General features: G+C 40.2%; 1 protein-coding gene and 1 pseudogene across 2 annotated transcripts in view; one reads left to right on the top strand and one right to left on the bottom strand.

Annotated features, from left to right (window-relative positions):
- The window catches only part of BCO2 (beta-carotene oxygenase 2), a 69,456-nt gene extending 43,851 nt beyond the window's left edge, over nt 1-25,605 (bottom strand). For both annotated transcript variants that reach the window (XM_069554997.1, XM_069554998.1), the window contains exons 1-2: nt 25,425-25,605; nt 22,932-23,136 (exon numbers count right to left, since the gene is read on the bottom strand). In XM_069554997.1, the coding sequence (XP_069411098.1) occupies nt 22,932-23,136; nt 25,425-25,512 (293 nt within the window). In that variant the 5' untranslated portion in view covers nt 25,513-25,605. The remainder of the gene's footprint in view (nt 1-22,931; nt 23,137-25,424) is intronic.
- On the top strand, nt 20,758-21,238 carry LOC138421152 (prefoldin subunit 4 pseudogene; annotated as a pseudogene).
- Nucleotides 25,606-27,991: the final 2,386 nt, after the last annotated feature.

The following is a 27,991-nucleotide window of genomic DNA, read 5'->3' as shown; positions in this document are numbered from 1 at the left end:
AGAATAGTTATACCAAAGAAGTTCTAGCACTGTAGCAAAAGTTCCAGGGCCCAAAACAGATTTCCCAACCTGGGGATCCAGCGAAAGGACTGAGAACCCCCAGCGAATTTGACTATGAGGGCCAGTGGGATTTGATTGCAGAACTTCCACAGGACTGGGGAAACAGACTCTTGGAGGGCACAACAAAACTTTGCACACACAAGGATCCAGGAGAAAGGAGAAGTGACCCCACAAGAGACTGAGCCAGAATTTCCAGTGAGCATCCGGGAGTCTCCAGCAGAGGCATGGCAACAATGGCCTGCCACATGGTCAGGGGCACTGAACCCAACAGTCCTGGGAGCAACTGCATGCTGGCATAAGTCTATTTGAAGGAGGTCTCCATTACTGCCATTACCCTTATCACAGTTTGACCTCAGGCCAAACTACAGAGAGGGGACACAGCCCTAGCCATCAGCAGAAAGCCGGATTAAAGATTTACTGAACATGGCCCTGCCCACCAGAGCAAAACCAGTTTTAACCACAGCCAGTCACTAATGGCACCCCACTCCAGTACTCCTGCCTGGAAAATCCCATGGACAGAGGAGCCTGGAAGGCTGCAGTCCATGGGGTCTCTGAGGGTCGGACACGACTGAGCGACTTCACTTTCACTTTTCACTTTCATGCATTGGAGAAAGAAACGGCAACCCACTCCAGTATTCTTGCCTAGAGAATCCCAGGGACAGGGGAGCCTGGCGGGCTGCCGTCTATGGAGTCACACAGAGTTGGACACGACTGAAGTGACTTAGCAGCAGCAGTCACTCCCAAGAGGAAGCGTCCACAAGCCTCTTATCTTCATCCATCAGAGGGCAGATAGAATGAAAACGAAAATTACAGAAAACTAAGCAAACTGTTCACATGGAGCACAACCTTGTCTAACTCAGTGAAACTATGAGCCACACCATGTAGAGCCACTCAAGACAGATGGGTATTGATGGAGAGTTCTGACAAAACATGGTCCACTGGAGTAGGGAATGGCAAATCACTTCAGCATTCTTACCTTGAGAACCCCTTGAACAGTATGCAAAAAGATATGAAATGGAAAGATGAACCCCCCCAGGTGAATAGGTGTCCAACATGCTACTGGACAAGAGCACAGAAATAGCTCCAAAAGGAATGAAGAAGCTGAGCGAAAGCAGAAACAACGCCCAGCTGTGGATGTGTCTGGTGGTGAAAGTAAAGTCCAATGTTGTAAAGAACAGTATTGCATAGGAACCTGGAATATTAGGTCCATGAATCAAGGTAAATTGGAAGTGGCAAGAGTGAACATTGACATTTTAGGGATATGTGAACTACCATGGACCAGAATGGGAAAATTTAATTCAGATGACCATTATATCTGCTACTGTGGGCAAGAATCTCTTAGAAGGAATGGAGCAGCCCTCATAGTCAACAATAGAGTCCAAAATGCAGTACTTGGGTACAGTCTCAAAAACAACAGCATGATCTCTGTTCTTTTCCATGGCAAACCACTCAATATCACAGTAATCCAAGTCTATGCCCCAACCACTAATGCTGAAGAAGCTGAAGTTGAATGGTTCTATGAAGACCTACAAGACCTTCTAGAACTAATACCAAAAATAGACGTCCTTTCCATCACAGGGGACTGGAATGCAAAAGTAAGAAGTCAAGAGATACCTGGAGTGACAGGCAAATTTGGCCTTGGAGTACAAAATGAAGCAGGGCCAAACTAACAGACTCTTGCCAAGAGAATGCACTGGTCATAGCAAACTCTCTCTCCAACAACACAAGAGATGACTCTACACATGGATATCACCATATTGTTAATACTGAAATCAGACTGACTATATTCTTTGCAGTGGAAGACGAAGAAGCTCTATACAGTCAGCAAAAACAATATTGGGAGCTGACCATGGCTCAGATCATGAACTCCTTACTGCAAAATTCAGACTTAAATTGAAGAAAGTAGAGAAAACTACTAGGCCATTCAGATATGACCTAAATCAAATCCCTTATGATTATACAGTGGAAGTGACAAATAAATTCAAGGGATTAGATTTGACAGAGTGCCTGAAGAACTATGGACACAGGCTCGTAACATTGCACAGGAGGTGGTGATCAAAACCATTTCACATGCTAGCAAAGTAATGCTCAAAATTCTCCAACAGTACATTAACTGAGAACTTCCAGATGTTCAAGCTGGATTTAGAAAAGGCAGAGGAAACAGATCAAATTGCCAAAATCTGTTGGATCATAGAAAAAGCAAGAGAATTCCAGAAAAACATCTACTTCTGCTTCATTGACTACTCTAAACCCTTTGACTGTGTGGACAAACAATAAACTGAATAATTCTTGAAGAGATGGGAATACTAGACCAACCTACCTGTCTCCTGGGAAACCTGTGCAGCCCAAGAAGCAAAAGTTAGAAACAGACATGGAACAACAAATTGGTTCAAAACTGGGAAAGGAGTACTTCAAGGCTATATATTGTCACCCTGCTTATTTAACTTCTATGCAGAGTACATCATGCGAAATGCCAGGCTGGATAAAGCACAAGGTGGAGTCAAGATTTCCAGGAAAAATACCATAACCTCAGACATGCAGATGACACCACCCTTATGACAGAAAGCAAAGAGGAACTAAGCCTCTTGGTGAAAGTGAAAGAGGAGAATGAAAAATCTAGCTTAAAACTCGCATTCAAAAAACTAGGATCATGGCATCTGGTCCCATCCCTTCATGTCAAATAAATGGGGAAACAATGGAAACAGTGAAAGACTTTATTTTCTTGGCTCCAAAATCACTGCAAATGGTGACTGCAGCCATGAAATTAAAAGGCACTTGCTCCTTGGAAGAAAAGCTATGACAAACCTAGACAGCATATTAAAAAGCAGAGATATTACTTCACCGACAAATGTCTGTATAATCAAAGCTATGATTTTGCCAGTAGTCATGTATGGATATGAGAGTTGGATTGTAAAGAAAGCTAAGCGGCAAAGAATTGATGCTTTTGAATTGTGGTGTTGGAGAAAACTCTTGGGAGTCCCATTGACTGCAAGGAGATCAAACCAGTCAATCCTAAAGGAAATCAATCCTGAATATTAATTAGAAGGACCGATGCTGAAGCTGAAACTCCAATAATTCAACCATATTATGCAAAGAGCTGACTCATTAGAAAAGACCCTGATGTTGGAAAAGATTGAAGGCAGGAGGAGAAGGTGATGACAGAGGATGAGATGATTGGATTGTATCACTGACTCAATGGACGTGAGTTTGAGTAGACTCTGGGTGATGGTGAAGGACAGGGAAGCCTGGCATGCTGCAGTCCATGGGGCTGCAAAGAGTTGGACATGACTGAGCAACTGAACAAAAATAATCTATAAAGCACTGAAACTGATATTCAAAAGTTTGGTAGAATTTCTTGTGAAATAATCAAGGCCTGGTGCTTTTTTAAAGAGGCAGTTAGTTACTCAATAAGTTTCTTGTTTACTTCTACAAAAACTGGTGTCTTTAAACTTTCTACCTCTGTCAAGTTTGGTAATCTGTATTTCCCCAGGAAATTTTTCATTTCCTTGAGGTTTTCAAGCATATTTGCATAGAGGCCCACAAAGTCTTTTATAATATTTTATCTATTCAGTGACTTCTTTTTCATTGTCTTTTTTTTTTTTTTTTGCCTGCAACATACAACTTGTGGGATCTTAGTTCCCTGACCAGGGATCACACTGGTGCCTCCTGCATGGAGTCTAACCACTGGACTGCCAGAGAATTCCTTCATTGTCATTTCTTATTTTGTGCATTTGGGCTTTCTCCCTTATTTCCTTGATAACATTAACTAGCAGTTTCTCACCGAGTTTCGGTAATTTTTTTCAAAAAACATTAAAAACAAAATAGTTTCAATAATTATTGTTTTTCCAGTCTAAATCCCAATAAAATCATGATACATAGAGCCAAACCTATACTCTGGGTATAAACTCAGACACTCAGCTTCCTCATTTATTTATATTTTTTTCTTTCCTTCTTATTTTTCTTTGTTACCACCTCATATTGTTGACTCACACTGAGCTGTCAAGCAAACCCCTAATTTTTGGCACGTTCTGCTATTAAGCCAATCTCTTCCATGCTCATTCTTATAATAACTGAGTTTCTTGACCCAAATTACTTTTAGATAATTAACTTGTTAGATTCCATCTCACAAGATCCTTCTTGACTCTGTCATTCTAGGTGTTTATTTAGTCAAATCAACCAACATTTCTTGAGCCCTTGCTACCTGAGACGCATTGTCCAAGCCCAGAAATTATAGGCATATAAATAACTATCATGATGTGTGTGTGTGTTCAATCACATCTGATTCTTTGCAACCCCACGGGCTGTAGCCCTCCAGACTCTTCTGTTCTTGGGATTTCCCAGGCAAGAATACTGGAATAGGTTGCCATTTCCTAGTTCAGGGGAATCTTCCCAACCCAGGGATAGACCCACGTCTTGTGAGTCTCCTGGATTGGCAGCCTGATTCTTCACCACTAACACCACCTGGGAAGTACACAATGATTACTGCAACAATGGAAAAGTGTTTTACTGTCTATGCATAGGAGGAACAACAGAATGGAAGGATGTGGATATCACAGAAAAGTCAAGAGAGAAGAATATGATTCTTTAAGGATGTTTGCCAGGTGGAGAAGAGTAAAAAGGCATCTTAGGATTAGGTGATTAAAATTTAAAAAAAAAGGAAGAACCTGAAAGTATATGGTATCTTGAAGAAGCAGCCAGTTAACAAATTAGTATTAGCCATTAGTGGCAGGTGATGATGATGGAGAAATAGGTCAGCTTCAACAGGAAAGCATGGAGTTTAAGAACAGGAAAGTGAAACAGTGAAAACTGTATCTTAGAAAGGTCACTCTGAACACACTAGAATATGGGACAGAAAAACGAACAATCAGGTAATAATTCAAGTGACAGAAGATGAAAGCTTAAAATGAAACAGTACAATGAGAAAAGGACAAACTGCAGAAATAAGTCAGATGACTGTCATGAGTAGGCAGTAACAAAGAGATAGAGTCCAAAAAATCACACCTGAATGGATGGTGACTCTTTAACTGAGATGGAGAATACAGGAAGAGCAAATATTGGGGAGAAAAGCAGGCAGTTCAGTTTTGAACAAGAGTCCGAGCCATTTGCAAATCATCAGAGTAGAGATATGTCACAGTCAGCAGGCAAAATACAGGTTTAAGATACAAGAGATGGGTGTGGTGTGGAAGAGAGATCTTTGGGAGTACCTGTGTGTGACACGAATAGGGATGGCTCTAGAATAACACCACCACCTGCTGAGAACTTACTGTGTGTTGGGTGCTGTGCTGGGCACGTCGCCAGGACATAAAAATATATATTTATGAAAAGATATGTATGTACATAATGTGTATACACAGTTGATCCTTGAACAACATAATTTTATATAAAATATATATATTTATGAAATATATACTTGTGAAATCAAATATCAGACCCGAAAGAGACAATCAGAGGGTACAAACAAAAACTTGTGTGCACGAGGATAAAGGGAAAGGAACAGTGACCCCCCATAAGAGACTGAGCCAGACCTGCCTTTGAGTGTTTCAGTGTCTCCTGTGGAGGACTGGGTCAGCAGTGACCTGCCGTGGGCACAGCGGCTCTGGCTGCAGCAGCCCTGGGAGAAGCAGTGAGTGGCATAAGTCCTCATGGAGGAAGTTGCCATTAGCCCCACTTAGAGCTACTGAGCAGATGACACACAACCTGGAGAACAATTATACCAAAGAAATTCTCGCACTGTTGCAAAAGTTCTAGGACCCAAAACAGATTTCCCAACCTGGCGATCTGACAAAAGGACTGAAAACCCCCAGGAAAACAGACTCTTGGAGGGCACAACAAAACCTTGTGTGCACCAGGACCCAGGAGAAAGGAGCAGTGACCCCACAAGGGACTGAGCCAGAATTGCTGGTGAGCGTCTGTGAGTCTCTGGTGGAGGCGTGGGTTAACAGCGACCGGCTGCGGGGTCAGGGGCACTGAACACAACAGCCCTGGGAGCAACTACGGGCCGACATATGTCCTTTTGAAGGAGGTCCCCGTTACTGCCATTACCCTTATCACAGTTTGGCCTCAGACCAAACTACAGGGAGGTAATATAAACTGCAGCCCCACTCATCAGCAGAAAATTGGATAAAAAATTTACTGAGCATGGCCCTGTCTACCAGAGCAAGAACCACATCTAGTCCCTCCTATCAGGAAGGTTCCACAAGCCTCTTATCCTCATCCATCAGAGGGCAGACAGAATGAAAGTCAAAATTACAGAAAACTAACCAAATTGTTCACACGGATCACAGCCTTATCTAACTCATGAAACTATGAGCCACGCCATATATGTCAAGCCTGTATTTTTGTCCCCTGCTTATTTAACTTCTATGCAGAGTATATCATGTGAAATGCCGGGCTGGATGAAACACAAGCTGAAACCAAGATTGCTGTGAGAAATATCAATAACCTCAGATATGCAGATGACACCACCCTTACAGCAGAAAGCAAAGAAGAACTAAAGAGCCTCTTGATAAAAGTGAAAGAAGAGAGTGAAAAAGTTGGTTTAAAACTCAACATTCAGAAAACTAAGATCATGGCATCTGGACCCATCATTTCATGGCAAATATATGGGGAAACAATGGAAACTGAAAGACTTTATTTTCTTGGGCTCCAAAATCACTGCAGATGGTGACTGCAGCCAAGAAATTAAAAGACACTTGCTCCTTGGGAGAAAAGTTATGACCAACCTAGACAACATATTAAAAAGCAGAGACATTACTTTGCCAACAAAGGTCCATCTAGTCAAGGCTGTGGTTTTTCCTGTAGTCATGCATGGATGTGAGAGTAAGACTATAAAGAAAGCTGAGTGCCAAAGAATTGATGCTTTTGAGCTGTGGTGTTGGAGAAGACTCTTGAGAGTCCCTTGGACAGCAAGGAGATACAACCACTCCACCTTAACAGAAATATTCAATCCTGAATATTCATCGGAAGGACTGACGTTGAAGCTGAAACTCCAAAACTTTGGCCACCTGATGCAAAGAGCTGACTCATTTGAAAAGACCCTGATGCTGGGAAAGATTGAGGGCAGGAGGAGAAGGGGACGACAGAGGATGAGATGGTTGGATGACATCACCAACTCAATGGACATGGGTTTGGGTGGACTCTGGGAGTTGGTGATGGACAGAGAAGCCTGGCATGCTGCAGTCCATAGGGTCACAAAGAGTCTGACACGACTGAGCTACCGAACTGAACTGAACTGAATGTAGGGCCACCCAAGACAGACTGTCTTGATGGAGAGTTCAGCAAAATATGTCCACAGTAGAAGGGAATGGGCAAACCACTTCAGCATTCTTGCCCTAAGAACCCCATATACAGTATGCAAAGGCAAAAAGATATGACACAGAAAGATGAACTCCCCAGGTTGGTAAGTGCCCAATATGTTACTGGAGAAGAGTGGAGAAATAGCTCCAAAAGGAATGAAGAAGCTGAGCGAAAGAAGAAACAAGGCCCAGCTGTGGATGTGTCTGGTGGTGAAAGTAAGTCCAATGTTGTAAAGAACAATATTGCATAGAAACCTGGAATGTTAGGTCCATGAATCAAGGTAAATTGGAAGTGGTCAAACAGGAGATGGCAAGAGTAAACATTGATATTTTAGGAATATGTGAACTACCATGGACAAGAATGGGCAAATTTAATTCAGATGACCATTATATCTGCTACTGTAGGCAAGAATCCCTTAGAAGAGATGAAGTAGGCCTCATAGTCAACAAAAGAGTCTGAAATGCAGTACTTGGGTGCAATCTCAAAAACGACAGAATGATCTTGGTTCATTTCCAAGGCAAACCATTCAATATCACAATAATCCAAGTCTATACCCCAACCACTAATGCTGAAAAAGCAGAAACCAAATGGTTCTATGACGATCTACAAGACCTTCTAGAACTAACACCAAAAAAAAGATGTCCTTTCCATCACAGGAGACTGGAATGCAAAAGTAAGAAGTCAAGGGAAACCTGGAGTGACAGGCAAATTTGGCCTTGGAGTACAACATGAAGCATGGCAAAAACTAACAGACTTTTGCCAAGAGAACACACTGATCATAGCAAACACCCTCCTCCAACAACAGAAGAGACAGCTCTACACATGGACATCACCAGATGGTCAATACTGAAATCAGATTGATTATATTCTTTGCAGTCAAAAATGGAGAAGCTCTATACAGTCAGAAAAAAACAAGACCTGGAGCTGAATGTGGCTCATATCATGAACTCCTTATTGCAAACTTCAGACTTAAATTGAAGAAAGGAGGGAAAACCACTAGTCCCTAAGGTATAACCTAAATCAAATCCCTTATTATATAGTGGTAGTAGCAAATGGATTCAAGGGATTAGATCTGATAGAGTGCCTGAAGAACTATGGATGGAGGTTTGTGACATTGTTCAAGAGGCAGGGATCAAAACCATCCTCAAAAAAAAGAAATGCAAAAAGGCAAAATGGTCGTCTGAGAAGGCTCTACAAATAGCTGAGAAAAGAAGAGAAGCAAAAGGTAAAGGAGAAAATGAAAAATATATCCATCTGAATGTAGAGTTCCAAAGAATAGAAAGGAGAGATAAGAAAACCTTCCTCGGTGATCAATGCAAAGAAATAGAGGAAAATAACAGTGTTAAAGACTAGAGATCTCTTCAGGAAAGTTAGAGATACCAAAGGAATATGAGTTTCCCTTGTGGCTCAGATAGTAAAGAATCTGCCTGCAATGTGGGATACCTGGGTTTGATCCCTGGGTTGGGAAGATCCCCTGAAGAAGGGAAAGGATACCCACTCCAGTATTCGGGCCTGGAGAATTTCATGGACTCTATAGTCCATGGGGTCCCAAAGAGTTAGACACAACTGAGCAACTTTCACTTCAGTTCAGTTCACATCAAGGGAATATTTCATACAAAAATGGGCAAAATAAGACAGAGGTGGTATGGACTTAAAAGAAACAGAAGACATTATGAAGAAGTGGCAAGGATACATAGAAGAACTGTACAAAAAAGATCTTAATGACCCAGATAACCACAATGGTGTGATCACTCACCTAGAACCAAACATTTGGAGAGTGAAGTCAAGTGGGCCTTAGGAGGCATCACTATGAACAAAGCTAGTGGAGGTGATGGAATTCCAGCGGAGCTATTTCAAATCCTAAAAGAAAGTGCTGCACTCAATATGCCAGCAAATTTGGAAAACTCAGCAGTGGCTACAGGACTGGAAAAAGTCAGTTTTTATTCCAATTCCAAAGAAAGGCAATGCCAAAGAATGTTCAAATATTGCACAATTGTACTCATTTCACATGCTAGCAAAGTAATGCTCAAAATTTTCCAAGCTAGGCTTCAACAGTACATGAATCAAGAACTTCCAGATGTTCAAGCTGGATTTAGAAGAGGCAGAGGAAACAGAGATCAAATTTCCAACATCCGTTGTATCATAGGCAAAGGAAGAGAATTCCAAGAAAACATTTACTTCTGCTTCATTGACTATTCTAAATCCTTTGACTGTGTGGTTCACAACAAACTGTGGAAAATTCCTGAAGCAATGAGAATACCAGACCACCTTACCTGCCTCCTGAGAAACCTGTATATAGGTCAAGAAGCAACAGTTAGAACTGGACATGGAACAATGGACTGGTTCAAAATTGGGAAAGGAGTACTTTAAGGCTGTATATTGTCACCCTGCTTATTTAACTTCTATGCAGAGTACATCATGTGAAATGCTGGCCTGGATAAAGCACAAGCTGGAATCAAGATTGCCTGGAGAAATATCAATAACCCCCTTAGGCAGATGATATCATCCTTATGGCCAAAAGTGAAGAGGAACCAAAAGCCTCTTGATGAAGGTGAAAGAAGAGAGTGAAAAACCTGGCTTAAAACTCAATATTCAAAAAATAAACATCATGGCATCCAGTCTCATCACTTCATGGCAAATAGATGGGGAAACAATGGAAGCAGGGATAGACTTCATTTTCTTGGGCTCCAAAATCACTGCAGATGGTGACTATAGCCATGAAAATAAAAGATGCTTGATTCTTGGAAGAAAAGCTATGACCAACCTAGACAGAGAATTGCTTTGCCAACAAATGTTCTCCTAATCATAGCTATAGGTTTTTCCAGTAGCCGTGTATGCATGTGAGAGTTGGACCATAAGGAAAACTTAGCACTGAAGAATTGATGCTTTTGAACTGTGGTGCTGGAGAAGACTCTTGAGAGTCCCTTGGACTGCAAGGAAATCAAACCAGTCCACTCTAAAGGAAATGAACTCTGAATATTCATTGGAAGGATGGATGCTGAAGCTGAAGCTCCAATACTTTGGCCACCTAATGCAAAAAGCCAGCTCATTTGAAAAGACCCTGGTGTTGGGAAAGATTGAAGGCAGGAGGAGAAGGGGACAACAGAGGATGAGATGGTTGGATGGCATCACTGACTCACTGCTCCCAGAGATGGTAAAGGACAGGGAAGCCTGGCATGCTGCAGTCCATTGGGTCACAAAAGTTGTACATGACTGAGCAACTAAACAACAGTAATACTTATAAAATATGTATATATACATATATATAATGTATAATATGTATATATACATATATATAATGTGTGTGTGTATATATACAGTTGACCCTTGAACAACATGTTTATTTTGTATGGATCCAGTTATACAGATTTTTGCTGACAAAGGTCTGTATAGCAAAGCTATGGTTTTTCCAGTAGTGTTGTATGGATGTGAGAGTTGGGCCATAAAAAAAGCTGAGCACTGAAGAATTGATGCTTTTGAACTGTGGTGTTGGAGAAAATTCTTGAGAGTCCATTGGAGATCAAACCAGTCAATCTTAATGGAAATCATTCCTGAATATTCGTTGAAAGGACTGATGCTGAAGCTGAAGCTCCAATACTTTGGTCATCTGATGTGAAGAGCTGACTCATTGACCCTGATGGTGGGAAAGATTGAAGGCAGGAGGAGAAGGGGATGACAGAGGATGAGATGGTTGGGTGGTATCACTGACTCAACTGACATGAGTTTGAGGAAGCCCTGGGAGTTGGTGATGAACAGGGAAGCCTGGCAAGCTGCAGTTCATGAGGTCACAAAGAGTCAGACATGACTGAGTGACTAAACTGAACTGGACTGAAATACTGTAGTAAACTATACAATCTGCAGTTGGTTGTTAAAAACCCACAGATGTGAAGGAACCATGGGTACAAAAGGCTGACTATAAGTTGCAGACAGTTTTCCACTATGCAGAGGTTTGGCATGCCTAACCCCTGTGTTGTTCAAGGCTCAAATATATAAATATTTATTCCACTGACCCAACATTGATTACAGATGTGGAACTACTATCACCACAGTATAGATGTGGAAACCAAGGTTCACAGCAAAAACAAATCAAAGTCACAGGACAGGCAAGCGGCAGAACAAAGATCTCAGTCCAGTGCTGACTCCACATCCTGGAATCTACAAAAGTAAGGTGAACTAGAAGTTACTTACCATGAAAGGGAATGGGGAAAGAGGGCATTTGAAGGGAAAGAAGAGAAAGAAAATGCACTTAAGTATTCATGCCTGTCAGCCATTGAGTGAAGCCCTTTATATGCATTATCTCCTTTAATCCTCATACTCAGTCATTAAAATCAGTATTATTAGTCCCATTTTTCATATGGGAAAACTTGCTCAAGATTATAGTGCTGATAAGTGGTGAACATGGAATCTGAACCCACTCCATCTTACTCTAAAGAATATACTATTTCTACTATAGCAAAGAAATCACACAATGAAAGAAAAGTAAGGAATACTCAGGTCAGAGGCTGGGGTACATCAACACTGAAGGGACAAGTGAGGCAAAGTGAGCAGCAAAAAACTATTTTAGAACATACAATCAGAGGGACAGGAGAAGAATCAGGAAAGTCTTATGCGGGAGTCTAGGACCAGAGACTGTTAGGACATTGACAAGAAGGTCAAGTGTTGTAGAAAAGTAGACTGAGAACTGGAAAACCCATTTCATTTAACACTTACTAGGCTTTAGTGGCCTTTTTGAGAACTGATACCACTTCCCTGGTGGCTCAGCAGTAAAAGAAACCACCTGCAAGGTAGGAACCGCAGGACACGCAGGTTTGATCCATGGGTCAGGAAGATCCCTTGGAGGAGGGCATGAAAAAACACTTCAGTAATCTTACCTGGAGAATCCCATGGACAGAGGAGCCTGGCGGGCTATAGACCATAGGGTCACAAAGAGTCAGACATGACTGAAGTAACAGCACATATGCACGCACTGTACCATGGTGGGATGAAAAGTCCGATGGAAGTGAACTGAAAAGACCTCAGGAAGCAGGAAAACAGAAACAATGAGGGGAGGAGAGAGGGTATTAGTTGGAGAAGAAGGTGCGAAGGAATGAGGGGATTTCAGGGTGAGAGGACACTTGCAGACTGACATGAGGGATTAGCGAAGGAGAAACAGTTACAAAGGGCAGGCAGGAATGATGCGGTGAGGTTTCAGAGGAGGGGAAGAGGCCTCTTTCTGCTCTGATGATGAAAGGCAGGAGTAACTCTCTGGGGAACTAGGGAGGTAAGGAAGAGGGCAGTTCAAGGAGCTCAAATCCCATTGTCCCTCTATCCATAATGAAGTGGGCAGGGCTGTCTGTTAACAGTCAAGGGGACAGGGAGAGTGAAGGAAGTTTCGGGAAAGGGACCCCATGGGAAGCTGGAAAGAGCTAAAGGTTTCCTGGCAGCACCAAGGACTCAGATGGCACTGGAAATCATAATTCTGTAACTGAATCAATCTGTTAGGTTATGTGATTTCCTCTAGAAATGCTTAGCAGGCCTGGACACTGAGCAGAGGAAACCAGAAATAGGCTAATATAGGACCAGAAATGGTCAGAGGCAGGTAGCTCACCAGGGCAAAGATAGAGAGGATGGTGGCAGTAAGAGTGTATTTGAAGGAATCTATAGAAATCTATAGATCATGGAATCTATACCAGGAAGAAGAAACTAAAGGAAAGCTGATAAACTGAAAAGATGGAGAAGAGCAAGACGAGAACATGAAGCAATTAAAGATAAGTTTCACAGGAATGGAGGGGTGTGGAAATTGGGGTTTTAAGAACAGAGTAGAGTTTCAGAGTTCAAGGTTTCAGGGGTAGACAATTATGTGGAATAAGCTTCGGATATGGCCTGGATAACCAAGCAGAGCTATTGTTGTCCATAGGTTAAGAGTCATGTTTACTTCAGGTCTCTACCACTGCCTTTAAACCTAAGTTGGGATCTCAAGATGGTGGAGTAGAAGGACATTCATTCACCCCTTATTGTGAGAGCACCAGAATCACAACTGACTTGTAAGCAACCATCAGTAGAAAAATGCTGGAACCTACCAAAAAAGATACCCTCCACACAAAGACAAAAGAGAAGCCACCGTGAAGCAGTAGGGAGGGCACAACTTGATAGAATCAATCTCATACCCACAGGGTGTGTGACCCACAAACTGGAAAACAGTCATACCACAGAAGTTCTCCCACTGGAGGGAAGGTTCTGAGCCCTGAGTCCAGCAACAGGAAGAGAAGTCACCAGAGAGTCCGGCTTTGAAGGCCAGTGGGATTTGATTGCAGGACTACCACAGGACTGGAGGAAACAGGAACTCCACTCTTGAAGGGCACATGCAAATTCTTAAGTGCACCAGGACCCATGGGAAAAAAGCAGTGATCCCAGAAGAGACTGGGCCAGACCTATCTGCTAGTACTGGAGTCTCCTGCAGAGGTGGCGGAGCACACAACTGTGGGGACAAAGACACTGGCAGCAGTAGTTCTGGGAAGTGCTCATTGGCATGAGCCCTCTTGAAGGCCTCTGTTACCTAAGAGAATTCAGCATCAGCTTTGCAGCAAATACTGAAGAACCAGCTTTGCAACAATTGCGAAAGGAACTCCCCTAGGCAGGGAAGAGATCAGCAACTTAAAACACCTTTGTCACATATAGATTGCTATACCAAAACCTCATGGGAATAGCAAACCCAAAAACTACAACAGATACACACACAGAAAAAGCCACCCAAACACAACACTAAAAATGGTCATCAAACCACAAGAGAAGAGAAGAAAAAAGACCTACAAAACAAACCCAAAACAATTAAGAAAATGGCAGTAGGAACATACATATCAATAATTACTTGAAATGTAAATGGATTAAATGCTCCAACCAATCCTTCAGTACTAAGAGGAAAATTTATAGCAACACAATCTTACCTCAGGAAACAAGAAAAATCCCAAATAAACAACCTAATTTTACACCTAAAGAAAGAAGAACAAACAAAACTAAGTAGAAGGAAAGAAATCATAAAGCTCAAAGCATAAATAAATGAAATATAAACAAGGAAAACAATAGCAAAGATCAATGAAACTAAAAGCTGGTGTTTTGAAAAGATGAACAAAACTGATAAACCTTTAACCAGATTCATCAAGACAAAAAGGGAGAGGACTCAAATCAATAAAATTAGAAATGGAAAAAGAGAAGTTAAACTGAAACCACAGAAACACAAAGGATCCTAAGAGACTACTACTGTATGCCAATACAACTGTATGCCAATAAAATGGACAATATGGAAGAAATGAACAAATTCCTAGAAAGGTACACTCTCCCAAGACTGAACCAGGAAGAAATAGAAAATATGAACAGGCCAGTCATAAGCACTGAAGTTGAAATTGTGATTAAAAACTCCCAACAAGAAAGAAAAAAAAAACTCCCAACAAACAAAAGTCCAGGACCTGAATGGCTTCACAGGCAAATTCTACAAATCATTTAGAGAACAGCTAACACCTGTTCTTCTGAAATTGTTCCCAAAAATTGCAGAGGAAAGAAAACTCCCAAACTCATTCTATAGGGCCACTCCAGTATTCTTGCCTGGAGAATCCCAGGGATGGGGGAGCCTGGTGGGCTGCCATCTATGGGGTCGCATAGAATTGGACACGACTGAAGCGACTTAGCAGCAGCAGCAGCAGCAGCCAAAGCAACCGTGGGAAAGAAAAATAAAGCTGGAGGAATCAGGCTTCCTGGTTTCAGATTATACTTCAAAGCTATAGTCATCAAAACTGTACAGTGCTGGCACAAAAATAGAAATATGATCAATGGAACAGGACAGAAAGCTGAGAAATAGATCCACTCACCTCTCGTCAATTAATCTACAGCAAAGGAGGCAAGACTATACAGTGGTAGAAAGACAGTCCCTTAAATAAATGGTGCTGAGAAAACTGGACAGCTACATGTAAAAAAATGAAATTAGAACATTCTTTAACACTATACACAAAAATAGGTTCAAAATGGGTTAAAGATCTAAATGTGAGCTCAAATCCTATAAAACCCTTAGAGGAAAATATAGGCAGAACACTCTCTGACATAAATTATATCAATATTTTTTCAATCCATCTCCCAGAGTCATGGAAATAAAAACAAAAATAAACAAATGAGACCAAATTAAATGTTTTTGCACAGCAAATGAAACCATAAATAACATAAAAAGACAACCCACAGATTCAGAAAAAATATTTGTAAATTATGTGACCAGCATGGGATTAGTCTCCAAAATTTACAAACAGCTCATTCAGCTTAATATCATCAAAACAAACAACCCAATCAAAAACTGAGCAGAATACATAAACAGACGTTTCTCCAAAGAAGACAAACAGATGGCCAAGAAGCACATGAAAAGATATTCAACCTCACTAATTATTAGTAGTGAATAGTGAAGTCGCTCAGTTGTGTCCAACTCTTTGCAACCCCATGGACTGTAGCCTACCAGGCTTCTCCATCCATGGGATTCTCCAGGCAAGAATACTGGAGTGGGTTACCATTTTCTTCTCCAGGGAATTATTAGAGAAATACAAATCAAAATCACAATGAGATACCCCCTCACACCAGTCAGAACAGCCATCATCAAAAAGACTACAAACAAGAAATTCTAGACAGAGTGTGGAGAAAAAGGAGCCCTCTGATACTGTTTGTAGAAATATAAATTGATACAGCCACTATGGAAAACAGTATGGAGGTTCCCTAAGAAACTAAAAATACAGCTATCATATGACCCAGCAATCCTTTCTGGGCATATGTCCAAAGAAAAACATGGTCCAAAATGATACTTGCACCCCAGTGTTCACTGTAGCACTGTTTACAATAGCCAAGATGTGGAAGTAACCTAAATGTCCATCAATAAGTGAATGGATTAAGAGGTGTGGCACATATATATAGTGAAATATTACTCAGCCATTAAAAAGAATGAAATAATGCCATCTGTAGCAATATGGATGACACACACAGAGATTGTCATACTGAATGAGGTAACTCAGAAATATCTATGTATCGTTTATATATGGAATCTAAAAAGAAATTATACAAAACAACTTATTTACAAAGCAGAAACAGATTCAGATTTAGAGAAGGAACTCATGGTTACCCAGGGAAAGTGTGGGTGGGAAGGATAGTTAGGGAGTTTGAGATTGACATGTACAAACTGCTATGTTTAAAATGGATAACCAACAAGGACCTACTATATAGCACAGGGAACTCTGCTCACTATTATGTAACAACCTAAATGGAAAAAGAATTTGGAAAAGAACATACACATGTATGGAGGCTTCCCTGGAGGCTCAGGGGTAAAGAATCCTCCTACAAGGCAGGAGATGCAGGAGACATGGGTTCAATCCCTGGGTCAGGAAGATCCCCTGGAGTAGGAAATGGCCACCCACTCCAGTATTCTCGCCTGGGAAATCCCATGGACAGAGGAGCCTGGTGGACTATAGTCCATGGGGTTGCAAAGAGTGGGACATGACTTAGTCACTAAACACCACCACTTAGTGACTATATACCATGTATATATCTAATTGAATCACTTTGCTGTACATCTGAAACTATCACAATTTTGTCAATCAACTGTACTCCAAAATAAAATAAAAAGTCTAAAAACAAAGAAATGCCCCCAAATATTTGCAAGTAAATTCTATTGAAAAGAAATATATGAAAGAGACTTGGGGATCCATAAAAAAGAAAGCTGTATATTATGATAACTGATAATGCCTTTTACATATAAAAAAAAAGGAAACATTCTCCCATGAAAATCAATCAATCAATCAAAGTTGGGAGCTAATCACTAAACTAAGCCTCAGTTTTTTGCCTCTTAACTTGAAGATATCTGTATTTCTCACCCAGGGGTCAGGCAAGATCTTGTTCTTGCTATATATGCCTAATGCTGGCTCTGAAAAATATTGATTTGAAGGCAATATAGACACTTACAAGGACCAACCAACCACACCCACTTTCCTTCCCCCACAAAGATCTTTCTGCTGCTTACAACTGACTAGAGCCGCTTCTGCAGCAGATGAAATACCATGTGCTTTTTTAAGAGGCTGTTTTCCTTTGGGAGGTGGACTGGTACTTTTATTTTTATTTTTCCTCCTCCTCCTCCTTTATGCTTCATGATCTTTTTTTCAAATTATAAATTTCATGAAATCCAGATAAAAATAGGGAAAATAATTACTTCTCTGTTAGGGCTTAAGGGGGCAGGGATGATCCATAGACCAGTTAATTTTCTTTCTCTCTACCTCCAAATCAGCCCTCTACCCTCCCAGTCCCCCAACCACTGCCCTAAGCATTTAAAATAATTTCTCAAGGGCTTCTTGCCTCAGCTGGTTGGAGAGGGATAGGGTAGTAGAAGAACACTGCATTTTGTTTCCTTCTAGCACTGTCATCTTAGAAGTCTAATACTCAGTGAAGACAAGATGCAACAGATTCAGAAAATTAAAGTATCTCAGTTATTAAGAAATATATCTTAAACATGCCCTAATTCTTGATTTGTTTCTAACAACAGGTGGAGAAGCACAGTATGGCCATGACCAGATTCCCACCAGGCCCACAGGAATAAGACTAATAGAAGGTAGAACAGGTGGCGGCCACGCTTGGGGAAAGGGAGAGTGAGGAGTTACTGTTTAATGGATACAGGGTTTCAGTTTTGCAGGATGAAAAGTAGATGGATGGTGGTGATAATTGCACATCAGTGTGGATGTCCTTAATGCTACTGAACTGTACAATCAGAAATAGTTGGCAAATTTTAGATGGTAAATGTTATGTATATTTTATCACATTTTTTAAAAAGTTTCCTGGAATATCATCCAGCCATTAAAAGTAAGTCATCCACATCCATCATTTAAAAGTGGACATGTAATTTCCAAAATAAAAGGCAAGTCTTTGATTTTAATTTCTCATTTTTATATTAATTTCTCATTTAAAGGCTTTCTTCGCGTCAGTCACCCTCTGTGTTTTTTTCAGTCTTTTAGCTTTATTAAGGCTTTCAATGACTAAGTCAAAGATTCATGAAATGTCACATTGCACTTGAAAATATGTGGGTTATTTTCAAGTATCTTTTGATATTGATTTCTAACATAATTCCACAGTGATAAGAGAACAGACTCTATATCATTTCAGTACCTTTAGATTATGAAATTTTTGTGTCTTGTTTTATGTCCCTGGATATGTTCCAGTGTCTCCTGGTTCATAGTCCATGGAAACTTGAATGGAATTTGTATCCTGCCACTGTGTGAAAATTGTATAAATCTTAATTATGCTGAACTTGTTCATAGTGCTTTTCAGGTCTACTGTATCTTACATTTTTCTGTCTATTCATTCTATTAGTTTTTGAGAGCTTGATATGAAACTCCAACTAAAAATCTTACTTTATCTATTTAAAAAAATAATTGTAACATATAGTGGAACTAACTGTAACTTTGTTCCTTATTTTCCAAGTATCCTATAAATGTGTTATCATATGTTCATAATTTTAAAAATAAAAAACATAAATAAATACAAGAAAGTTTTTAAATAAAGGTTAAATTTAGATAGTCACTAAAAAAGTAAATCATTCAGATTTGTAGCAACACAGATAAAAAGCCTTAAGACAGTATGAAATTTTTAAAATAAGGACAAAAAATTCAGTTAATATCTAAAATATTTTTTTTAAAACTCATACAACTCAATAGCAAAAAGACACATAAACCTATTTTTTAAATGGGCCAAAGATCTGAATAGACATTTTACAAAAAAGACATTCAGATGGTCAACAGATATATGAACAGATGCTCAACATCACTAATCATTAGGGAAATGAAAATCAAAACTACAGTGACATACCACACCATACCTGTTAAAATGGTTACTATCAAAAAGACAAGAAATAACAAGTGTTGGGGAGGATGTGGAGAAAAGAGAACACTTACATATTGATGGTGAAAACATAAATTAGTATAGCCAATACCAAAGCCACAAAAAATAGAGGATCCTCATAAAATTAAAAACAGAACTACCATATGATCCACTGGATATTAATCCAAAGAAATAAAAAACACTATCTCATAAAAGATGCATGCACCCTCATGTTTACTGCAGCATTGTTTATAATAGCTGAGATATGGAAACAACCTAAATGCCCACGGATGGATGAGTGGACAAACAAGATGTATCAATAACCTCAGATATGCAGATGACACCACCCTTATGGCAGAAAGTGAAGAGGAACTAAAAAGCCTCTTGATGAAAGTGAAAATGGAGAGTGAAAGAGTTGGCCTAAAGCTCAACATTCAGAAAACGAAGATCATGGCATCCGGTCCCATCACTTCATGGGAAATAGATGGGGAAACAGTGGAAACAGTGTCAGACTTTATTTCTGGGGGCTCCAAAATCACTGCAGATGGTGACTGCAGCCATGAAACTAAAAGACACTTACTCCTTGGAAGAAAAGTTATGACCAACCTAGATAGCATATTCAAAAGCAGAGACATTACTTTGCCAACAAAGGTCCATCTAGTCAAAGCTGTGGTTTTTCCTGTGGTCATGTATGGATGCGAGAGCTGGACTGTGAAGAAGGCTGAGTGCCGAAGAATTGATGCTTTTGAACTGTGGTGTTGGAGAAGACTCTTGAGAGTCCCTTGGACTGCAAGGAGATCCAACCAGTCCCTTCTGAAGGAGATCAGCCCTGGGATTTCTTTGAAAAGAATGATGCTAAAGCTGAAACTCCAGTACTTTGGCCACCTCATGGGAAGAGTTGACTCCTTGGAAAAGACTCTGATGCTGGGAGGGATTGGGGGCAGGAGGAGAAGGGGTCGACAGAGGATGAGATGGCTGGATGGCATCACCGACTCGATGGACGTGAGTTTGAGTGAATTCCGGGAGTTGGATGGACAGGGAGGCCTGGCGTGCTGCGATTCATGGGGTTGCAAAGAGTCAGACATGACTGAGCGACTGAACTGAACTGAATTGAATATATGTAAATACACATACACATAATGGAATACTACTCCACCATAAAAAAGAAGAAAATGTTGCCATTTTTAACATGAGTAGCATTGAGGGCATTATCCTACGTGAAATTAGTCAGACAGAAAAAGACAAATACTATATGATTTCACTTTTATGTAGAATCTTAAAGATTAAAAAGAAAGAAAGAAAAACAAGCTCACAGACATAGAAAATAAGTTGGTGGTTGAAAGAGATTGGTTATTGCAAGAGGTAAATGGGATGAAAATTTATTTCCAGTTATAAAATAAATAAGGGGAGCCCGGGCGCGAGCAGCCGGAGGCCTGGTCGGGGGGATGTGGAGCCGGCGCTGCGTCTGCCGCGGGTCCGGGCCGAGGGCGAGCGAGGGCGGGCGCGGGGCCACGGGTGCACTCTGCCGCGGTCCCCGCCTCGCGCCGTAGCGCAGTCCCAAGATGGCGGCCACCATGAAGAAGGTGACTGCGGAAGATGTCAATGTCACTTTTGAGGATCAACAAAAGATAAACAAATTTGCACGGAATACAAGTAGAATCACAGAGCTGAAGGAAGAAATAGAAGTAAAAAAGAAACAACTCCAGAATTTAGAAGATGCCTGTGAGGACATCATGCTTGCAGATGACGACTGCTTAATGATACCTTATCAGATTGGCAATGTTTTCATTAGTCATTCTCAAGAAGAAACACAAGAAATGTTAGAAGAAGCCAAGAAAAATTTGCAAGAAGAAATTGACGCCTTAGAATCCAGAGTGGAATCAATTCAGCGGGTGTTAGCAGATTTGAAAGTTCAGTTATATGCAAAATTTGGGAGTAACATAAACCTTGAAGCTGATGAAAGTTAAACATTTTATAAAATTTTTTTAATTTGTTTAATAAACTTGATTATTGTTTAAAATGATAATTTCGCTTCTTCAAATGAAATGGAAAGCAAAACTTTTTTTTAAATTTTTCATTTATTTAATGGAAACTTGCCTATTTTCACGTCTTGCTTATTTATTTTATATTTTTAAAAGAAGACAGTATTCATCTATGTATTTTGCAGAACAATTATATCAATTGTAGGGGCTTCGTGTCATGTTATTAAAATCAGTTAAGCAGAAAAAAAATAAATAAGGGATGTAAAGTACAGAGTCAGATTACAGTTAATAAAACTGTATTGCATATTTGAAAGTTGCTAACAGTAAATCTTTGGCTTCCCAGGTGGCTCTAGTGATAAAGAACCTGCCTGCCAATAGAGGAGACATAAGAGAAGCATGTTTGATCCCTGGGTCGGGAAGATCCCCTGGAGGAGGGCATGGCAACCCACTCCAGTATCTTGCCTGGAGAATCCCATGGACAGAGGAGCCTGGTGGGCTGCAGTCCATAGGGTCGCAAAAAGTCAGACACAATTGAAGCAACTTAGCACGCAGTATGTACAACAGTAAATCTTAAAACTTCTCATCATAAGAAAAACAGATTTTTATTAACATGTATGGTTAGGAATGTTAACTAGACTTGTGATGATAATTTCACAATATATACAAATATTGAATCATTATGTTGTACACCTGAAACCAACATGTCAATTATACCTCACTAAAAATTTTTTTCACTTGATTGTAATTATTTAAAACAAATCTATAGAGATGGGGGAAAGATCAGCAGGAAATATTTCAAAGTGCTAACAGAGGATGTGGTGCACACTTTTCCCTCACTTGGTTTTATATTTCAAAAAGTTTAATACAGGTAAAAACTTTCACAATGAAAAAAAATGTTTCTAAAATTTTTAAATGTTTAAAGCAATGCAGATTTCTTCCCGACCACAATGGTTTCTCCACATCACTTCATGTCCCTAGTAGTCACACAGAGAAATGATACATCAATGAGTTGCTGGGCTTCTCATTTACTTACATATATATATTGAGTGCTATTTAACTACAGAGCACTATCCTAGATACTGGAGATACGGGTTGATCAAGAAAAGGTCCCTGCCATCATGAAACTGCCATCTAGAGAAAAACACAGCTAATAAGTAAACAAGCAAAAATACATTAGCTATTGATAACGCAGATAATTAAAATAAATAATATAAAAAACAGCACCTTTAGATTGGGAGATCAGGGAAAGCTCAAAAGATGTGAAATTTCAGCTGATATCTGAATGACAAAAATCAGACTTGGGAAGAGAGATAAGCCAGCCAATGCCAAGACCTTGAGCAAAAATAAACATTCCTGGTTTGAGGAACTGAAAGAGCCACTGTGTCTGGGGAGTACTGGGTAAGAGAGTGGTATGAAGTGAAGACAGTGCCCCTTCCTCCAGGAACTTGTGATGAAACAGAGCTCAGTAGTCACATAGATAGTTTCTGACACTTCTATTTTAAACTTTCAGATGACTTAAAATTTATAACAGTCTGCAAAGCAGAAGTCAGGACTTCTAAAGAAGAATTAAAATCTCCATTTTTTTTTTTCCTGTAAGCTATAGTTTCCTTAGCTGTGATCAAAGGGATTGTGTAGCAATGTTAGCTTTAGAGAGGAAGCAGATATTATGCACATTACATAGAAAGAGCCCATGCTAAGAAAACTAAACTGTTCTCCAAAATCAACGCTTACTTATCCTTCCCAAACTCAAATTTCCCAGGTCCAACACGCAGTAGATAGCCATTGAGCCATTCAGGAAAATGTCCCTGGACTCGAGCTGAGACGACCTGCAGAGTCTCTTCCACCGTGGTTAGAAGCGGTGCAATGCATGGAAGAGTCTTCCCCTGACTAAAGATCACTGTTTTCTGATGAGTCTGTTCCATGTACTTCTTCAAAACTGTGAAGAGGAAATCAAAAGCACAAAAATTGTATCAGTCTTCTATAAACATGCCTGTTTCTCCATAGACAGTCTCATCTACTGGTAAGGAAAATGTAAACCTATCACCAAATACAGTCTCTAAATTCGTCTCCTTCCTTATTTTCAGACCATCAACTCTTCAGTTCTCCACTTGTGAACCGCAATCCTTTTTGTGTTCCTGCAGAACAAATCTGCTTAATTAACTTAGGACTTTAATTACCATTGCTATCATTTCTCATAGTTGAACAATGCAGGTCTTTTCACAAGACTGAATCTACATGTTAACCACAGATGTGCTAATAGCTACATCTCATTGTTTAGTAAAAAATGCCCAGGACTTCCCTGGCAGTCTAGTGGTTAATGAAGACTTTGAGCTTTCACTGCAAGGGTATGGGTTTGATCCCTGTTGGGGAACTAAAATCCCCACATGCCACACAGCTTAAAAAATTAAATAAAGAAATATAAATAACCACCATTTGATATTATCACAATTACATTAATCTCAGTACTTCTGACAGACTAGAATGTGATTCTAAAGATTTCACAGGATTTATGTGAATGTAATGGGATCTGAAACTTAATTTCTTCTATTTTAATGGTATACACATGAACGTACATGGCATTTCCTAGGAAAGAGCTGTTATAAATTAAATAACGCACTGATACCTGTTCTGAAATTACCTCAAATTCAAAAGCCACAAAAAAAATTATTTTAAAATAGAGAGCTGAAAATTGTCCCTATTATTTCATACGTATTCAGTGTTCACAGGCAGTATTGCCTAACACAGAGGGGTGGTCAAGTACATAATTAATTGGATACTATAAGATAATCTTTCATTTTAAATCATAAAACTAACAGTGATATAGAAGTCTAAACTAGAAAAACATAGGGATACTAGTCTTTTAGCAAAATATTTTACAACATTGTATCTATTATCCCAATTCTTTAAAATCTTGCAAAAATTCAGTTTAGAGCACTTGAGACCTTCTCAGAGATGTAGGCTCAAAGCACATACATACTAAGTTGTGTCCAACTCTTTGCAACCCTATGGACTGTAGCCTGCCAGGCTCCTTTGTCCACGGGATTCTCCAGGCAAGAACACTAGAGTGGGTGCCATTTCCCTATCCAGGGGACCTTCCCAACCCAGGGATAGAACCCCACATCTCTTACATCTTCCGCATTGGCAGGCGGGTTCTTTGCCATTAGCGCCATCTGGGAAGCCCTGTAAGTAACCAATTCAGTCAAATCAAACTATTTACTTATTTCCCAAACAAAATTCACTCTCACCCTAAATGTCCTTCCCACTAGTCTATCCCTAAGGAAGTTTTATCTGTTGTTCAAAGTCTATCTCAAATGCTACTCCCTTTAAGAGGCAGCACGGTGTAATACTTGGAAGTGTTAAATAGAGTTTTTAAAGAAGTCCACCAGAATGCAAATAGTAAAACCAAACATTTACATTAGAAGATGTAGCAGTGATTTTTAGTTGAGAAAGTCCTAAGTTAAGTTAAGTCGCTCAGTTGTGTCCGACTCTTTGCAACCCCCTGAACTGCAGCCCACCAGGCTTCTCTGTCCATGGGATTCTCCAGGCAAGAACACTGGACTGGGTTGCCATTTCCTTCTCCAGGGGATCTTCCCGACCCAGGGATCGAACCCAGGTTTCCTGCATTGCAGGCAGATGCTTTAACCTCTGAGCTACCAGGGAAGGTTCCAAGAGAAAGTCCTAAATAGTGAATATTTTTGCTTTCTTGAAGAATACCAGGGGCTTCTGAAGTTTCCCAGTCTGTGTGGAACAGATTCAGGCAGCAACACTGCAGAGATGGGAGTTAAAGGAGAGTGAGTCAGGATTTGTTAACTTGTTGTCAGGCAAACAGCCTTTCTGTTTGTAGATTTTATGCAACATACAGGGGCGAGATTCAGGGTTTAGAAATTCTCTTGGATCTGCAATAGGAAAAATATTCACTATTTAGGACTTTCTCATGGTGAATAGTGAATATTTTTCCTATTGCAGATCCAAGAGTATTTCTAAACCCTGAATCCTGCCCCTGTATGTTGCATAAAATCTACAAACAGAAAGGCTGTTTGCCTGACAAGTTAACAAATCCTGACTTAACTCTCCTTTAACTCCCACCTCTGCAGTGTTGCTGCCTGAATCTGTTCCACACAGACTGGGAAACTTCAGAAGCCTCTGGTATTCTTCAAGAAAGAGGCACAGAGTCCTAAGTTCAGGAAAAGGAGAGAGAAGAGAAGGAAGGGGCAAATCCCCTACCTGGGATCCGGCGTAATATCATAGAAAGGAAATCAACTGCAATGGTAGAAAAGCTGCTGACTGAACGTAGAAAGAGTTCAGGAAACATTTTTGTGTTGAGTTCCGCAGCAGCAGATCCTGTGATTCCCAAATCCTCATGCTGACTAACAGTCAAAAACTCACTTCCTGGGCTGTCCTTGGCTCACTGACAGAATAGGAAGGGGTGGGGTTGGGGATTGAGGGGTGGGGCTTCAAAACATGTACAATCTCTCTTAGTCTCATTTTCAGGACTAGTATCCCTACAACCTGTTTATGATAAGTTGCTGCTTGAAATACTGAAATTGGACCACCAATAGTGGTCTCCCTCTCTAAACTTTCCTCTTTCAAATCTGTCCACTGATTAAATCAGTTGACCCAGGGTATCAATTTCATTGTGCCACTCCTTCCCTCTGAATGATTCAGATTTCCTTTACAGAATAAAGTCCAAGTTTAGTCTGACAACAAGACTCTACAATCTGGCCACAATCTACTTTTCATCCTTTTTCTTTCTGCCCTTCTAGCATTTCATCTTTCGTTTCCTGTTCACTTAATTTACAGAACATCCTCAACAATCTAATATGAATAAAGCCCTGTGAAGGTATACCCTTAAAAACAAATAACCATACATCATTTTATTAATATAACAAATATTTCTGAGCTCCAATCTAATACTGTGCTACAAGTTGAGAACAGATTCTATCTTGCTCTCTAGCAATATAGGTGATACACTATTCCTTTTTGTGAATTCTCAGTCCAGTAAAATGATTTGCCAAGTGTTTTTATTCTTCTGTGCCTTTAAACAAACTTTTCCCTGCCTGAAATACCCTCCCTCTTTCCTTTTCAAAACCCCATTTCAAAATCTACCTCTGGGATCCCCTTGCCAAAGCCTTCCAATAACTCCCGCTAAAAGGAGTTAATAGCAGGGCCACAGAATTTATTTATGACTGCACTGGGTCTTCGTTGTTGCACATGGGCTTTCCCTAGTTGCAGTGCACAGGCTTCTCATTGCGGTGACTTTTGCTGTGGAACATAAGCTCTAGGCACATGGGCTTCAGTAGTTACAGCCTGTATGTAGGCTCAGTAGTGGTGGCACATGGGCTTAGTTGCTCCATAACATGTGGAATCTTCCTGGACCGGGGACTGAACCCGTGTCTCCTGCATTGGCAGGTGGATTTTATCCACTGGAACACCAGGGAATTCCTGGTGGTCCAGGAAATACTTTTAACACTGACATATCATGTCCTCCTAGCAAAGACATGTAAGTGTATTTCAAGAAAGGAGTGGTTACAGTCATTAAATAGAATGCATTTGAATCAGTTCTAATAAGGTAGATAAAATTGGAGCCTATTATAGAGTGAAGTAAATCAGAAAAATAAAATACCAATATAGTATATTAATGCATATATATGGAATTTAGAAAGATGGTAACAATGACCCTATATACGAGACAGCAAAAGAGACACAGATGTAAAGAACAGTCTTTTGGACTCTGTGGGAAAAGGCAAGGGTGGGATGATTTGAGAGAATAGCATTGAAACATATATATTACCATATATGAAACAGATCGCCAGCCCAGTTGAGGGGTGGGGCTTCAAAACATGTACAATCTCTCTTAGTCTCATTTTCAGGACAAGCATCCCTACAACCTGTTTATGATAAGTTGCTGTTTGAAATACTGTAATTGGACCACCAACAGTGGTCTCCCTCTCTAAACTTTCCTGTTTCAGATCTGTCCACGGATTAAGTCAGCGACCCAGGGTATCTATTTCATTGTGCCACTCCTTCCCTTGATGCATGAGACAAGGTGCTCAGGGCTGGTGCACTGGGATGACCCTGAGGGATGGGATGGGGAGGGAGGTGGGAGGGGGATTCAGGATGGGAAACACATGTACACCCATGGCTGATTCATGTCAGTTCAGTTCAGTCGCTCGATCATGTCTGACTCTTTACAACCCCATGAATCGCAGCACGCCAGGCCTCCCTGTCCATCACCAACTCCCGGAGTTCACTCAGACTCACATCCATCGAGTCAGTGATGCCATCCAGCCATCTCATCCTCTGTCGTCCCCTTCTCCTCCTGCCCTCAATCCCTCCCAGCATCAGAGTCTTTTCCAATGAGTCAACTCTTCACATGAGGTGGCCAAAGTACTGAAGTTCATGTCAATGTATGGCAAAAACCACTACAATATTGTAAAGTAATTAGCCTCCAATTAAAATAAATAAATTTAAAATTTTAAAAAAGGAGTGGTTAAACTTGTCAGAAGGGAGAACAGAGTTCTGTACTCCCTACAGTGTCTAGCAGATCATGATATAAAGAAATTCAATATATATTTTGATTTGTAATTATTGAAAAATAACATATAAACTTACAAAATTTTACTGAAATGAGTGACAAGTGTAAATTAAAGGGCAAAAATATTCCTGCAATAGCATATTTCCAGTTGTAAGATAATTATTCTCATGTAGATGGTACCAAAGATATCATTTGATTTAAAAATAAGCCATATTTAGACTTTCATGAACTTCTTCCCTAGGAGGTGTCTGTTCTG

Source organism: Ovis canadensis, chromosome 15 (assembly GCF_042477335.2).
Source record: "Ovis canadensis isolate MfBH-ARS-UI-01 breed Bighorn chromosome 15, ARS-UI_OviCan_v2, whole genome shotgun sequence".
Lineage (NCBI taxonomy): Eukaryota > Metazoa > Chordata > Mammalia > Artiodactyla > Bovidae > Ovis > Ovis canadensis.
The sequence above is the reverse complement of the archived record's forward strand: the minus strand, read 5'-3'. Positions and strand labels throughout refer to the sequence as shown.